Below are 17867 nucleotides of genomic sequence, written 5' to 3'. Positions count from 1 at the left end.
AACATCTGGGTATTGCACATTTGTTTGGGGTAATCTAGTGACCTGGAGGAGCAAGAAACAAGGAGTTATGCGAAAAGTAGTGCGGAATCTGAGTATCGGGCCATGAGTTTAGGGATATGTGAAGAAATCTGGTTGATGAAAGTGTTGTCAGATCTTCATCAAGGCAATGAGTTCCCAATGAAACTATTCTGTGACAACAAGGCAGCAATAAGTATTGCGAATAATCCTATTCAGCATGACAGAACAAAACACGTTGAGATCGACTGACACTTCATCGAGGAAAGACTTGACAACGAAAGTATATGCATTCCTTATGTTCCCTCAAATTAGCAAATCGTAGATGTGCTTACAAAAGGGTTACTGAGACAAAACTTTGATTATTGTGTCAGCAAGTTGGGCCTTATTGATATTTACGCCCCAACTTGAGGGGGAGTGTCGAAAAACAGCTTGTAACCCTAGGGGTATTTTAGTAGTTGTATGTACCCTAGGGCTTCCCACTAGTCTATTTATTTGGCCTATTCTCTTGTACTTTGTGTATCAAAATCAATAATAAAAAATCAGTCTCTACCGTGGTTTTTTCTCCCTGATCTAGGATTTTCCACATAAATCTTGTGTTTCTTTCTTCTCTTTTTCTCAACAATTACCAATTGTAATTGTTAAATCACCAATTGACCAAAAGTTTAAGTTGATGGGTGAAGGTAAGTTTAACATCATATCAATACTCTAACACTCCCCTCACTTGTGGGCTTGAAATATGTAGAAGACCCAACAAGTGGAAATCAATATTTATTAGGAAGGAAATTAGACGTTGCAGAGTTGGGGAAAAGACACTAGCCAATCCACTAAAAAGTTAGCAAAAAAAACAATACAAGGAGACTAGACCAAAAACAAAAGCAGCACCATGATCAAACCAAAGCACATAAAAAAAAAAGTCAAAGAGCACATAAAAAAGGATCAAGGTCAACTTCCACGAATCCCAGCAACGCTACAACCACACGATAAAATTAGGAAGATGAAAAACCCATCAAAAACATATTTGTATCTCCAAAAAAATCCGTCTAAATAAACTAAGGTTCAATGAACAAATGTCATGCTAGTAAAGACTGCTTTATATGCTTTGATTGTGCTTTTTTATCATAAGAAATAGAGAGCATTTGAGGTTCCGTAATTCTCTCAAGCCTTTTCTTTGCTTCACTGTGAACTTGTTGGTTTGCTTCTTTGTTGGGATCGCCATAATGCATAACCCATATTTTCTAAACCATAGGGCCAATGAAATCAAATGGGGAGCTAGATTAAAAGGACCACGGGGTGTGTATGGGATGAAATTGTACCATTGACCCTCCATGAGATCATAGATGGAAGGAGGTGGGGGGAATCGGGCGGTGTAGGAATGGGGCTAGACATATAGTTCTCATTGTCGACTTCAGATGGCAAAAGCAACGATGGCGGTGAAGGGCTTAATTTTGGGGCGAAAGATGGTAGGTTTGGCAGAAATGGGGTGAAGGCAGTTGGTGGAGCTTGGTGAGGAATCAAAGATGGGAAGGGGAGAAGAAGGATTTTCAATGGGTGGAGAAGAAAGTAAAGGGGCAGATGTGGAAAGATGTCAAGAGTTAATGGTGGAAGAAGGAGTAGGAAGGGGAAGGGAAGAAGGGTTGGCAAAGAGTAACGTGTTGGGGGATGGAGAAACGTTTGGGAAGTCTAATGGAGGAGGTTGCATTTAGGGGGCACAAAGGTTGGATGTGATAATTGATGGGGAGGGATGGGTAGAGTTAGAAAAAGGGGGGATTTTTTCTTCTCTAAGGTACGGTAAAGGGTTGGATGGGACAAGAGTTATAGGTTTTGCCAATTGTAGCTGATGCGAGTGTTGGACAAAACGACATTTGATGTTGACAAATAAGATGAAATTCAAACAGAAGAGGGTGGTGATTTTGCTTTTCAATGATGCGGTTGGATAGTTGTGCACTCAGTCAACTATAGTTGGAGAGTTCATTGGGCAAGGGGAGCGGACGAGTGGACTTCCATGCTCTGTTGTTCATGCGTCGGCAAATGGATCTCACCATGCTTTTCAGCAATGTAATCTATGTGAGGTATAGCTTAAAAAAAAAAAGGTCTACTTGAAATCACCTTTGAGGAAGAAGGAAGATGAATAGTAGCTAGTAGAAACCCATGTTAATCGATGAAACTTTCTTACAATAAAAAAGACTTTAAGCTGATACCATGTCACATCACCGATTGACCCAAAATCTTAAACTAATGGGTGAAGGTAAATTTTATATTATATCAATACTCTAACAGTAATCCCTATGAATGAGCAAAGAAGAAAAATAATTTTTTTAAAAAAAAATAAAAACTTTTGATTTTCTGAAGTGGGTCCGTAGAGCCTTTGGGTTAAAAAGAATTTTCTCTTTGAATGCTCATTATCCAATTGCACATTATTGACTATCCTAGGTCTCTTCTAGAAAACGATAGAAAAGAATGTTTGACACAAAAAAATACTTTTATTAAAAATAATAACAGTATTCAATAAATTCAAAAGGCATGCATCGTGGAATATCAAAATAAGTAATGGATTAACTCTGCACACCTTTATTGTGTGAGAAAGAGTTGTTGGATAAACATCCTCCACATCTTGTTTCATAGCAGCAGTTCCACGAAACAAGTCAAATTGTGTTCCTGGAGGAAGTAAACCTGAAAGAAGAATAAATCATTAATCGTAGTCGTAGTGACCATATGAAACATTTATAAGACAAATTTAAAAGTCATCCTCTAATGTATTAGTCACATTAATGGGAGAACACAGTTTTCACTTTAGACAATATTGACTCCAATGTTAAAAAAGACTTGCCCAACTATTTTTTTTGCTGACATGATTACTGATCTCAAACTTCACGAACCAACAATCGCACTTCCAAAGGGTTCACAAAGCGATTGTGTAGCACTTGTTCTTGTTCACAGACAAGTCAGCCAATTCGAATTCAGATTGCGATAGCAAAAGGGGCATATCTCACAACCTCCACCCCCGTTTCGAAGAAAATGGTTTTATAAATGAGGTTAGAGAAAAAGGTTTTGGCAAACGTTTGAAAGTATGTTTGAGAAAATGTTTGTCACAGACTAGAAAGCAATAAGGTACAACGACGGCTTAATAGCTTACAACTTCGAGTATGAAAGTATGATTATTAGTCTTACTCCCATATAGTATATTAAAATTTATAAGCATTTTTACGACTATCACCCTTGCACATGAAAATGACGAGGAGTCACTTATAACAAAAGTACAAGAAAAGTAACCTAACTTGTATAACAAAATATATAACAAGAAAGCATGATAAAAAGGAATTGGTTTGAGCATGAGGCCGTGGGCAATATACCCTGGACAAGCATGACTGTGACACTGAGCACAACAGGCACATAGATGGAGAAAGATTGTGATGTTGCAGCTTATGTTGGAGAGAGGTCGAACCGCTTGGAGAAAGATAGTGATGTTGCAGCCTATGTTTGAGAGTTGCTGGTTGTCTAATATTTGTTTTCTATGTTCAGTTGGTAATAAAGAATTTATGTTTTCTTTCAAGTGCTATTATTGGTTGTATTGGTTGTAATTACTATATTCTCTTTATTTGTTTCATTGTAATTTGAGTGTCAGTCTCAATGAAAAATCTTGTTTCCTTCCTTTTTTTTTTAAATATATATATATATATATTTTGCAGTCCTGGGTGAAGCGGAAGAAGAAGTAGCAATCCAAGGTAGTGATGTTTGCGAAGAAACAAAGAATATGCAACCATTTTTTACCCAATACCCATCCAACCCAACCCAACTTGTACTGGTAGCTTTTCTTTCCTTACCTGCAATCTACATTACAGCCCAACTCCCTTCATTTTGGCCCCATGATCTGTGCAATCCGATCCAATTTTGGCCCTCCTTATTTTTCCCCTTAATCCAACTTGGTTGGATTACAAACCAACAAAGTCCATTCTTTTTAGAAAAAATATTTTAAATGATAAAACTGCTAAAAATATTTACACATAATAGCAAAATATCACAATCTCTGTCTATCATAGTCTATCACAGATAGATTGCGATATTTTGCTATTATTTGTGAATATTTTGATTCATTTTCCTATAATTGAAAACTGCCCATCTTTTCACACAATTAATCCAATTCATGTTTAACTTCGGACATACAAAGAGCTTTTTTTCCAAGTCAACAATTTTCTCCTCAAGGCCACACTATTATTTGCATCTAATTGGCTTTGAATATGATATTTTTTTTATATTTAACATATTTTGATGTCGAGGATGTTTATTTGTTTAATTTTTATCATTATTTTTATATTCATTTCTTTTTAAAACTCAAGGACGAGTTTTTGTTAGGGATAGAATGATGTAATAGGATTAGGGTATATTAGGCTATCTTGGTCAAATCCTTAACTAATTAAGATTAGGATTAGGATCAGTTTCCTTAGTTTATTGGGATTGAAAAAGTTTCTTAGATTAATTACGACCAATATTACGATTAGGATTAGGATTAGTTTACTTTTCAATTCTCTATAAATAAAGTCATTGCCACCTTTGCTCTCGCTCCTCTATTTATTTTTATTTTTTTTTTGAATAAAAAATAACTTCATTAATGATGAAAAGAGACTAATGCTCAAGATAGAAAGATATAAAAAGAAGATGATAAACCTTTCTACAACAAAAGGTAAGGTCCATGCAGAGAAAACTAAAGCAATCCAAATAAACAAAAATATTGAAAAGAGTAGAATCCACTAGACTGGGAAAGAGAGCACCATGAGGAGACGATACTTTGAGCAACCTCAAAACAAACAAACCAAAAGAAGAGTCTTTTCTTGAAAAGCATGTTGATTTCTTTCAAACCATATTCTCTATGAATAGAGAAATTGACTTCTTGTATGGACAATTTTTAACTGATAATAACAATTTGATTCTTGGAGAACGTTCTCCTTTTATCTCTTAGGCTATATCAACATGTTTATCTAATACATGAATCTGACAAAATGATTTTTTTATAACAACTTTCATTGGACAAAAAATTTTAAAAAATAAAGGGTATACAGAAAAGAAAGCCCACAAAATGAAGCCCTACTAGTGAAAGAGGCTTCAGCTATATAAAATAGTACCTAAAAAATAATTATAAAAGATCTTTGAAATCAAAGCCCTATGGAAAACAAGAAATCTAACGAAGGACCAAACATCACTTAGATCTATCATCAACCCTCTAAACATTCTATCGTTCCGCTCAACCAAAGATCCCACAATATAGTAAAAATTGATTATTGCGTATAAAGAGTAACACATCATCAGACTACCTTGGTGTTGCTGCCATTTTAGAGCCTGGCCAATTAGAGCCATTAAACGAGAAGGTGCAACCACAGTAACTTCCGCTGCAAGGGCTGTAAAATGCAAATTGGAATATAACCAACAGTCAGCAACAGTAACACAGATACACGTGTAAGAGCAACCTAAAATGACATTTAAAATTCAACAAACATACAACAATTTAAAATAGATAAACGTATCCAACTTTTACCCATTTTTTCTGATAAAATATGGAACCTGTTCCTTAGATCTTCTCATGTCTTAAAAACGAAACTTTGATTGACTCCTTGATGAAAAACCTATCCTAAAGAAAAAGATAAGAAGTTACAAGAACAGCTAGCATCTTTAAAATTTAATAAAGAAATGGGTGGCACATTATTACTAGAAAATTACTAAAAACTCAAAGGGGGACAATCCCAATTAGTCTAACCAAGAAGCCCAACTAGGTTACAATGTTTAATACCACCAGACGTTGTCGACATTCTTCTATTCTTTAAAGTAGTTCGAGGAAGTTTCAGTTTAAGTGAGTTATTTCCTATTGAACTTCTTAATTTTGGAAAAAACAAAGGTTCTGTCTTTTATACACACACACACACACAAACATGGGCCATTAAGATTTGATTGTGTACATGAAACTATTACTATATGTGTCATCAAATTTTACTTTACCAAATAATTAAGTGAAAGCATTAAATTCTCAACCATGATAAGAAAATAAGGTCATCCAGAAGATGAGGAAATGAAATATAGGTGAAGTTCAAAACCTTGTGCAATTTGCGCTCGGCGTTTCTCCTTTGTTGAATCTTGATAAGCCTGTCAAAATAACTATTTAAACGTCTCAAGAATAAAATGAACCATCTCATTTGTGTGTGTCCTTGCGGGCAGAGCACCTTAGTAAATAGGGACAGATTTTCAAGGTTGACGTATAGATAACAAAATAATCAAAGGCGCAACAAAACAAACAATTACATATAACATAAGAACTATGCTAGAAAAATAAAGACATTTCAATTTAAGCATAAATCTTCAATGGAAAAGTCTGCAAACACCAAGAGGAAGCTTCAAAACGATCTACCCTTTGGGTCTTGGTTACTGAAGACTTTCATTCTTTTGAATTGGAGTTCTTTTGAATTGGAGTTCTTTTTTGGTTATTGTGTAACTTGGTATTGTGTTAGGTATCTACTTCACTGCATGCAGTAAATTCCAATAATATGCAAGAAACAGAACAACAACAGCTCTGATATATGATATATTGCACTTATTTTTCCTTTGCACTTTTGTTATCTGCTTTTTCTCTTGTATTTTTTAGCTTTTGCCTTATCATTATATCATCAACAACAACAACAACAAAAATAAAAAAATAAAAGTTTTGTCTCAATATATATTGTATTGTCTTTTTGGTCGTTACTTTTTAAAAAAAAAAAAAAAAAGAAACAAGGCTTTTCATTGATAAAATGAAAAGAGAATAATGCTCAAATTACAAAGAAACCAAGAAATAAAAATAGCAAATACAATGTAAGACCCTTAGGATTATGTGGAGATAATTAGTGGAATATTGGTATGGGTATTAGAAAGGGCAAATTAGTAAATTGATAGTAAGTGGGTTAGGTATTTTTACTATAAATAGAGGGGAAAGGGTTGGTGAAATGTATGAAGAATTTGGTGGGAATTTTCTTTGGAGAATTGTAGGAGAGAGTAACCCTCTCAAAAGGCTATGATATATTGTAGTTTCATTATTGATATTGCAACATAAATCTATCTTTTACGGTTCTTATTTCTTTTTGTGTTCTTGAGAATTTTCTTGTTAGGTGGTATCCTAACAAATTGGTATCAGAGCTGTTCTTTCTTGGGTACTGTTTCATTTTGTTTGGTAATGGGGGAAAAAGAATCATGGACATGGGAGTGGTTGCATAAATGGACAGAAGATCGCAAACGGGAGGCAGCAGAGAGAGGAGAAACTCCATGGACATGGGAGCAAGCACGAAAATGGATGGCAAATAATGAGTGCAAAATGACGGAAGAAGAAGACCGGAAGGAGACATTGCACGAAAATTCGAGAGAGAAGCAAAATCGAGATGAAATTTTTGAGTTGGTAGTGGCAAGCAAAACCAACAGTGGTTGAAGATGGTTATGGCCTGATTTCGAAGAAGTTTGTGGTGTAGGGCAGTGGAAACGGCATAGGTTCAATAGGAAGGGAAGTTCGAACGAGGACGGTGAAGAAGAAATCAGAGAGTGAACGAAGATAGAGAAGTATATTCATGAGAATGGATTGGAAAAGGCGAAGAGAGAACTTATCGAAGGGCGACAAGTTGGAGAGGAATGAGAGTAAGAGAAAAATACAGGCGGAAAAATGTGGAGACAAGCAAAAGAAGAAACGAGGAACAACAACGTGGCTGGAGATGAAGACTCAGGTGAATAAACTGTTGAGGTTCAAAGAAGTAGATGACGATTGGCCACGGCGGAGAAAGATGTCGGTGGTTGATTGGCTGAGATGGCAAAGTGGTTGACGGACAAAGTAGCGACGGCTGAAGGACTCACTAACAATTGCGCAAGTAAAAGACAGTGGGAGGACGGTAAGATCTAAGGCGCTGGACATGGAAGACGAGACCGAGTTGTAGTGGTCGGAGAAGGAAATTAAGGGAAGACGGAGAGTGATTAGAGGCCCTCGTCGGTGGCAAGCAAAGGCGCAAACGGAGATGAAGCTACGAACGGAGTTGAAGCCTAGGGTAGGAAACACGCCATTTTCGTGAAGGAGAAATCATGGGAAGGAAATTTGCTTCACACGTGCGTGGTGAGAGGAAAGAAAATTCTAGAAGCAAGGTGGTTACATTTGGGCGGGGCCTTGTTAGGTTATCCAATAATGGGCCAATTTTAAACGGCTTGGGTGAGGCTCATTCTCCTACAAAAGAAGGAAATGTGAGAGTTTCAAAAGATGGGTTTTTGGCCAGGTTGTTATTTGACCCAGGACTAGACTAGACATGGAATTACAACACCCATGGGATTAACTTAACCCTAGCGACACTATGTAAAGGGTGTTGCTTGGTGCCGATCATCTTTCTTAGGATAAATATTAAGTTCTATGTTAAAAAAAATGCAGCGGAAGATGGTGGGCCAGGCATTAGCAAATAACTTCCGTCGAATTATAGAAGTGGGAGTCGAGTTTCTATGCGGCGGAGAAGAATGAACAAACAATTGGAGCATTGGCATCAGACGGCAAATTTCAGAAGAAGGAAGAACGACGTTGAAGTCCATTATCCCTTCCAAGGCTGAAGAAAAGGTGTGGGTTAATTGCTGGTAGGAGAAGCCCAATATTTTCTGCAAGCCAGCAAGGGCTTTTGGGCCCATTTCGTTTTATGCAGGAATTTCTTTGGAAGGCGATGGGCCAGCAGTTGNAACTTCCGTCGAATTATAGAAGTGGGAGTCGAGTTTCTATGCGGCGGAGAAGAATGGCCAAACAATTGGAGTGTCGGTGTCAGACGGCAGATTCTATTTTTTGGGCTAAATCGAAGTGAAACCATTAAAAGCCCAGTTGCTGCCCACAGGTGAAAAGAACAAAGACCTTTATTCCAAGGAGGTCGTGGTCTGAATTTAGTGTTTTTTTCAATTATTTAAAAAAAAATAAAAATAAAAAAAGGAGAGAACCCTCCTTTTGTGTTTGTGAGCACACCTTGAGGACAAGGTGTCTTCGAAGGGCGGAGTATTGTAGGACCCCTAGTTATGATTATGTGGAGATAATTAGTGGAATATTGGTATGGGTATTAGAAGGGGCAAATTAGTAAATAGTTAGTAAGTTGGTTAGGTATTTTTAATATAAATAGAAGAAGAGTTGGAGAAATGTATGAAGAATTTGATGGGAATTTCCTTTGGGAAATTGAAGGAGAGAGTAGCCCTCTTGAAAGACTATGATATATTGTAGTTTCATTATTGATATTGCAATATAAATCTATCTTTTACTGTTCTTATTTCTTTTTGTGTTCTTGAGAATTTCCTTGTTAGGTGGTATCCTAACATACAACCACTTGAAAAGAAATAGAAATCCTTTGTCTTTTTGGTTGTTACTTGGTAGTTAAAATGATCTCCCCTTTTTCTAACAATAGTATCCCTCTTTTCCCTTTTATCCAATTTAGACATGGGTTCCCCCCATCTTTTATAATTTCATACATCAATGAATTTGTTTCTTATAAAAATAAATAAGTAAATGAACTAGTAACTTGCATGAAAAAAATGTCCATCAGATTCATTAACCAATCCTTACCTCATTAGGATCAAAGTATGTTCGGACTAATAGATGCTCAAGTCGCAGGTATCTTTCAGGTTGCTCCTGCTTCATGACACCCATCACTTGAGTCTGCCTTAGAATAGCACGAGCAGTATCCAATTCACGGAGCTCAATCATTTCTAATACAATCTGGAAAAAGAATTACAAGAAGGTTTCTAATCATGAAATGCATCAAGATTCTCAAACCTGAAGTGAATCATGCATTAAATATTACCGAATCTACTATTCTATCCAAAGTTTATAGTATTTAAGACTCTATCACCAATCTTAAGTACTAAGAGGTTGTGAACTGGAGGAAAGGAGGCAACATACTGGTGATTTCAGAATGTGGAATTTGAGATTTCATTTTTTCCTTCTCGTCTATTTACTAGGTGAAACTCTTTCCTCTGACATTTATCCTCTTAATTTATTATTGAGCATTTCTTCCATCAATGGTATTCTTGTTTCAAATTAAGGAGGAAGAGACTATAAAACCAACAATGTACAAGGAAAATAAAACAGAATTGCCATTGTGAAAATGTATTCTCAAAACCCAATGAAATCAAAACTCTTTCTGCAAACAAAGAGGAGAACAAGGACTTAAGGCTCTAAGCTTTCTGACCTATTGAGGCAATGAAAGACAAGCAGTCAAAACAAATATATTAATATTTTGAGTGTCCCTTTCTAGACTTCCAAGGAAAGGTTTTCTTGGTAGTTGGTTGATCTTCTGCAACCTTTATTTTGATAAAATAATGAAGAATGTACCAGCAAAAAGGAAAACCCAGAACAATGAAAATTTCACAAGCTCTTGCCAAAAGTGAATCATCTTTGTTTCTTATAAACATAATTTACAAAAACAATCAGATAGAAGATAAACCTTAATCGTGCCAACAAGAGAACTTGTTGAATAGAATAGTAGATGATTTTATCCCTAACTCAAATGAACTTAATATTCTAAATCCTGTTATATATATAGGATTCTTATTAAAAAAAATAATGAAATAAATACTCCTACAGAGCCCTCTTTCTTCAAATTTTGAGTTCCAAATATTTTCTAGAATCCCATGTTCAGCTATAATGTTGCCACTAACATGGAAGAAGTCTTTTTCAAAGGTAAACCTTAGCCTCCATAGTCCTTGGATAAGTATTTTAAGATCGTGGTTGAAGTGGAAGCACCGGGGGTTTATAAGCTTGGAAATGGCAATCGAATAGCTTTTTGGCTGGACCCTTGGATAGACTATCTTCCCTTAAATATCAGTTTCCCGAATTTGTTTAGAATAGCCCTCAATCCAAATGGATCAGCATCGGATCATTGGACTACTCCCCTTCCTCTTGGTCCATCTTTTTCAAAAGACTTTTAAAAGAGGAAGAGATTATAGAGTTTCAAAATTTGTTAAGCATTGTCTCTAAGAAGAAAGGATTGCCAAGATATTCGTTTGTGGTCTCTTGAAGCTAGTGGCTCTTTTTCAGTCAAATCACTAGTTAAGCATCTTTCTCTGGCTTCCTCTCTTGATCATCTGTTAAAGAATGCTATATGGAAGTCCAAGAGTCCTCAGAGAGTGAATATTACAATGTGGATCATGCTGTTTGGGCTGCTCAATTGCTCTTCTGTTTTACACAAAAAAAAAATTGTCTTCACGCAGCCTATCTCCTAACTGGTGTGTTCTTTGCAAAGCTAAAGGGGAAGACCTTCAACATTTATTCTTTGATTGTTGCTATGCTAGTAACTGTTGGAGATCCCTTTTCGAGTGCTTCAACATTAGCTGGGTTTTTGTAATGACTTTAGAGAGAACGCGCGGCAGATTCTAGTAGGGCCAAAATTCAAGAAAATTCCAAATCTTTTGTGGAATAATACAATGAAAGTGGTACTTGCTGATTTATGGTTTGAAAGAAACCAAAGAGTGTTCCATGACAAAGAAACTCCTTGGTTTGTTCGTTTTGAGGCAGCTCGGCTCAAAGCCTCATTGTGGTGCTCTCTATCTAAGTCCTTTGTGGCATACTCCATACAAGATATTAGCCTGAATTGGAGTGCTTAAATCCACTCGGACAGCTAGGAGATTGAAGCCACTAGCATCTGTTTCTTGGATCTTTTGCTTTACTTTATTTTGATTCTGCTTTTGGTTTAGTTTTAGGGGTTGAATACTGGAATTGTAGTTTTGGAAAGCTTTATGTTCTATGTATTGATCACTTTCAAGAGCTCTTGTAAGTTCTATTTTCTCATGTAATTGTTTGAGTCAAGGTTTACTAGGATGCTCCTTGAGCTTAGTGGATTTGCACTAATTTCTTTTTGGATATGATGAAGGCGCTAAGGGGGTGTCAACCTAGTTGAGATGCCTGGGTGTGCCTGTTGATCCTCAGCTATTCTTTCGTGTGACATTGTACATTGAGTATTAGTCTCATTTCATTTTCTTTATTACGAGGTTTGTTTGTTCCAAAAAAAAACTATAATGTTGCCACTAAGCCATTTGCCAACCCCTCCATCTACGTTCTCAACCCACTAGGTGTCACAGGGCTAGCATCAAAGTATAATTTTTCGCCTTCCCCATGTGGCGCCAAGGGGTTCTCTCTAGACTCTCCGCCCACGTGCATGGGTTACCAGTCTAGTTTGTCGAGCACCCCTTAGCCAGCCTTCCTCACCACAGCATGGTTCCCTCATATGGTTAGAAACTTAGAGCAGAATCAACCACTTTCCTCGACTCTCCCAAACCTCTCGTTCGGCATGACCCTCAACAACTTCTCTCAAGGCTTACACAAATATCGTTGGATAAGCAAGCAAGCATGCACACACCACAAAGCCACGCAAAGCCAAGCTTTACAAGAAACTCTTCCCAACCTCTATATATAATCTTATAAACAGAAATAGTGTTAAAATGCACGTAACTCTTACATACACATTAAAAGGCACCGACCCAAGGTACAAACCTTAATGGCCTCACACTATGTTTAGCTAAGCCCACTCGGGGCTTCACTCCAACCCCGTTGATGTAGACACCCCTTGATGAACTGCATTCTTCCCACAGGAACTTGACTACACAACCCGTAACCTAAGTCCTTTTATGGAGAACTCTCTTCTCTCATGTAATCCATTCCCCCAACTTAAGAAGACACCACTTACATTCTTCTCCATGTGTAGGAGACATCTCATATCTCCCACCATGTTGTTCCACTATCTTGAAGGCCTCCTTTTATAGGCGCCCTCTCCTAACCACCTCCCACTATTTAGGAGTGTTGAGATACTTGAGGAAGGCCCCTTACTAAATATAGTAGAGCCTAACCACTTCCCCTTTCTTTAGGAGCAAGGTACGACTAATTCTTTCCCAACTTTAGGAACAAGTAATGGGCTTAGTCTTCCTTGACTTTAGGCCCAAGGAATGGATTTAACCTTCCTCCATAATTAAGTCATGTTTTCTTGATCCCCAAATGTAGGAATACTCAACTACCTAGACCTATTCCTTCTCTCACTTGGCCTTCAAGCTTCATTGACTCGTGGAGCAAGTCCCCCTCCACAATAAGTGTCCCTTGCATAGTTTCCCACGCCTCTCTATCCACATTAGCCATTTTGTCTTTAAAATGCCATGGAGAGTCGTTAAGCATCCATGCTCGCCCATGTCTGCTCACTACCCTGCACTGTCCTACGCAAGCTGCTGCCTAGTGCCCATTCGCACTCACGCTGCCTGGCGTCCATGCACATCCTCTGCATGCGTGTGCACCCCCGCGCACACTGTCTTGTGTGCACGCTGCCTTGTGCCTCCATGCGTGCCTACGCTCATATGCTCGTGTGCACGACATTCATCTGAGCGCACTCCCACCCATGCGAGTGTGTCATCCTACACACTCTACCTTGGTTGTTCGCCCAGCCATGTTCCTCAAGACTTGGGGTCGTAACACTAAGCCACTACATGCTTAAAGATAATTAAATCCATCTATACCGAAAAATCTTTCTCAAGGCATTTGTCAAGTACAAATTTTCTTCCAGCAGCAAAATGAAACATTTTGTCCTAAAGTATAAAATATTAGGGTTTTTTATATATATCCGTGAGTGTCTAGACCAGCTTACGTGCACCTCGACTAATCTCACGAGGCAATCCGCTTGATCCTACAACATTTGGGTGTCAAGAAAACTCGTAGAAAATTAATTCTTGGATAGGTGGCCACAATGGATTGAACCCTTGTCCTCTTGGCCATTTATTGAGACTATGTCTCCTTTTTACTACTAGGCCAACCCAAGATGGTTAAAATATTAAGTTGTTTTGAAACGATTGATGCAATATTTGAATAAATGTACAGTTTGTTTAACTTTACCTGCTCATACAAGTCCTCCAATTTATTTCTTGGAAGCTTAAGTTGAGACACTTGGGGCAATATAACATCCCAGCGTCCAGAGTTTATATCGGCAACAAAAGTTTCAATGCTGTCTACGGTATTCAAAGAAACCTGACACTCATTCTGTAACGTCTGGAATGTTTGGTGCAATGAATTTTCTTTACAAAACTGAAGCACGATCTTGATGACACTGAAAGAAAAGCATTATGATCAATGATTGAGGTCCACGTGGAATATATGAATTGCTGCTTAGAGATCACAGCCAACGGTAAGTTGAGTAAATATGACTTCTTTTTTAAGACACAGTAAATATAACTTTCAACTATAAATCACTGGAAACGCATTTACAGTAAAGTTAAAAACGTATGCAAATTGGTTAACAAGTCATAAGAGCTATAACAAACGTGTATATGTAAAATATTAGTAGTGTAAGAGTCATTCTTACTTAAAACCAAAGAACCCCAATATTCTTCAATCTTTAGATATAAACTATATAAAGAAGCAGCTACAGATATGTAAAATGAAGAACCATGGAAAACTAATGAAATTAAGAATGTACAAATAATGCGTACTAAAACGTATTGCAGGCAGTTTGAAAACCTAAGAAACGAAAAAACAGAATAGATAAGTGAAGATAAAATACAAGCAGCTCATAATTAATGCACAAAGTAAGTCATTAATCCCATTTCAATCATCGAAATTTCTGGGTAACCAGTGAGACAGAGATTGGACAAAGAAAAAGCCAAGAGATGAAGGAAAAAGCAAACATACTCCCTAGCTTCGATTTCGAGTGTAGACATGCTGGGCAGGCTCGAGGGCAAAAATCAACCAGAGGAAGACGAGGGAGAGATTAGATTAGGGCTTAATTTTTTTGCCGGGAATAATATTCCAAGTAACGGCTTCAAAATCAAGACTGAACTGAGCTGAGAAGTGAAGAACCTATTATCCAGAATATAGATGTGTGTAGTCTGGTTCGGCCGATAACCCGGACACGAAGCATGTACATGGGCCGAGCCTCTTATCCATTTAAATCATGATCGGTGGGCTACTCGGCTACCTACATAGCCCAGGACCATCGCAATCCTTTTTTTATTGGAGAATTGAGGTGTATGGTAGAATTTGAGGTTTCATACTGAAAAATGGTAAAACTGCTCAGGAATAAAAATTATGACATGCATATGGTCACAAATTTCAAAATCCTTTATTTGCCTTTGTTATAAAACTACAAATACCAAGTAATTCCAAAATAGAAAACAGGGTCGATATATAGTAATTGTTTATATTTGTCAAAGACAATTGTCCTCCTAATTTTGTTCATGTAGTTAACATAATCTCTATATTTTATTATTATTTTAGATTCTGTTTAACCAATTTTCGAATTTATCTCACCTTAAAAAAATTTACAAATTTTTCTACCAAATTTATATTTGAAATATCCAAATATTATTAAAACTTCTTTTATCTATATATTTTATTAAATCTCTATATTGTTTTTCATAATTGTATACATACATTTTTAATAAATTAGCGGTATATTTCTCACATTCTTCATAAATTAGTTGTATATGTTATTTTTTATATTATTTTAACGTTTTTTTTATTGTTGCTCATACATTGTCATAACTTTTGTTACTTATACAAAGGTTTCATCGATTTAGGTTTTCGTGTGGTTTCTTTAACAAGCTACTGTTTTTGCTATGACTTGATTTGATTTAAAATAAACCAATCTCTTCTTCATTTTTCTCTCATAATTGATCAAATTAACTATTTGTTTTATTTGATTTAACTACTTTTTGAAAATATTCAGAATTAATCAATATTGTTTACCACCATTTGGATTTTAATTTATAATAGATTTTATATTATTTTATTCATTTTTTATTATTCTAAATTCGGATTAAAATTTTTATTTTAATTATGATTTTAGAAAATATTTTATATATATTATCATCTAATAAATTGTATATTTCATTTAAATTTCATCATTTTTTGTATTTCTTAATTACATTTTCTTCATTATCATCTTATTATATTATTATATCATTAATTTGAAATAAGTATTCACTTTTGCAACCTTGTTGATTTTGCTATGCCAGTTAGACTTCTTTCATAGGTTTTTGTGGTTGATGAATATTCAAGCAGGCCAAGCCCTTACCCTGTGTTCTCTCCAGGTTGGGTTGGAGGCGAAGACTGACAAATTCATCATTCAGTAGTGGGGTGTTCATAGAAAAGAAGGTGTCGCTTAATGAGTGGCAGGAAAGATGACAATTCAATCTTCAAAAGCTAGTCCTAATAGGCAAACCGAAGGGAAAGAGAATCACCGAGGGGTGTATGTTGAAGCTTATGAAAATGGAATTATGGATACAGTGTCATGGTAAATAAACGAATTTGATTTTTCTCCATAAATTATATTTGAATTTATATTTTATTATCAAATTAGATTTTATATAACTACATGTCGAGAATAAACAAAAAAAAATTCTCTCCAATTTACATTTGAATTTATTTTTTATTATCAAATTTGATTTTATTTAACTAACTTTTGATTTATTTATATGTTTGTTACAAATTCAATTGTATCTAAATATTTTATTATTATTATTTTATACATATTGTTATCAAATTAATTTGATCTTTTTTTTCTTTATATTTTCGATGTTTTCAATTTTTCATATACAAACATGTAAAAATAGCTTGTTGAACCTAAAGAAACATATAATGGAAATTAAATTTTAAATGTTTGAAACATGTGGGTGTGTATATATATATTTTTCAGTTTATTATTATTATTATGATGAGGATGATGATGATGATGATGATCATCATCATCATCATCATAATTATTATTATTTATTAAAAGAAGATAACAGAAAAACCCTAAATCTCGTCTTCTTCATCTTCTTCACTTAGCCGCCCCCAAAATCTCATTTTCTCCTTTGTAATCTCATGTCTTCGATCGTTGGTTCAGCAACTCTTTCTTAAATTTCATCATCTTGGCTAGCTTTTAACGACCACCCTCATCAGGTTGCCGATCATTTTTCGTTTGCGCACATGTTTTCTACTTTTGTTTCTACTTTGAACATCATTTTCAACGATGAAGTTCTGGGATTGATAATGTTTAAAGTTGGCTTTCAAGATCCAATGAGCAAAATATATGAAATGAAGATGATGAGACTCCCTACAACTGGTTTGGTGTCAAACGCAATCATACTTCCAAATGTCACATCGTCATGAAGTTGCAATTCCTTCACAACTTATCAACAACAATTTTGCTGGTAAAATCAACTTTGCTCTTTCTCACCTTGGAGGAAGTCCATTGTTGTATACATCCATAAGTTTCTAATGACCCCCATCGACTACTCGTCATCTTCCTTGCATAAAGGACCATATTGCGTGATTTTCAATTTTGCTTTTGAAATGTTTAGATACTATGTATTGTGGTTCTAGAATGTCTAGGTATAGTGTATTTGTAGTATTCGTGTTGTTTTTGAAGCAGTGTATTCTTGTATTTTCATTTGTACTTAATTTTGTTGTTTAGGGTAGTTTTGTCATTTACTAATTAGTATGTTTTATTATATAAATTAGTTCTGCTATTTTTATAATTTTGAAACTTTTTTGCCATTTTTTCAAATGAAACTTTAAAATTTGTTGTTTCTCTTGTCCGCCCTTTTTTATTATTATTATAGATTCAATTCCTTTTTCAAAACATATTTTCATAAATGTCCTTTTTTTTATATATATTTTCGTATATAAGATTTAATAGATCTTTTAGACTAAAATATCTTGAATATGGTGGAGGATTGAAGAGAGAATATGATATTGGAAACAAAAATTCATATTTACGAAGCACCCCAATGTAGGAGAGAGAAAATATATTTATTTGTTGATATTTTATTCTTTTGTTTAATGTAGGAGAGAGAAAATGCATTTATTGAAAGAGTTAAAAAAAAAA

At 35.6% G+C, this 17867-nt stretch overlaps 1 protein-coding gene across 1 annotated transcript in view; it reads right to left on the bottom strand.

Moving 5' to 3' along the window:
* The window catches only part of LOC120076511 (suppressor of mec-8 and unc-52 protein homolog 1), a 31624-nt gene extending 16714 nt beyond the window's left edge, over positions 1-14910 (bottom strand). The window contains exons 1-6 of the mRNA XM_039030360.1: positions 14687-14910; positions 13895-14105; positions 9590-9742; positions 6099-6147; positions 5325-5408; positions 2585-2688 (exon numbers count right to left, since the gene is read on the bottom strand). Of these exons, the coding sequence (XP_038886288.1) occupies positions 2585-2688; positions 5325-5408; positions 6099-6147; positions 9590-9742; positions 13895-14105; positions 14687-14715 (630 nt within the window). The 5' untranslated portion in view covers positions 14716-14910. The remainder of the gene's footprint in view (positions 1-2584; positions 2689-5324; positions 5409-6098; positions 6148-9589; positions 9743-13894; positions 14106-14686) is intronic.
* Positions 14911-17867: the final 2957 nt, after the last annotated feature.

The sequence above is a fragment of the Benincasa hispida genome, chromosome 4 (assembly GCF_009727055.1).
Source record: "Benincasa hispida cultivar B227 chromosome 4, ASM972705v1, whole genome shotgun sequence".
Lineage (NCBI taxonomy): Eukaryota > Viridiplantae > Streptophyta > Magnoliopsida > Cucurbitales > Cucurbitaceae > Benincasa > Benincasa hispida.
The sequence above is the reverse complement of the archived record's forward strand: the minus strand, read 5'-3'. Positions and strand labels throughout refer to the sequence as shown.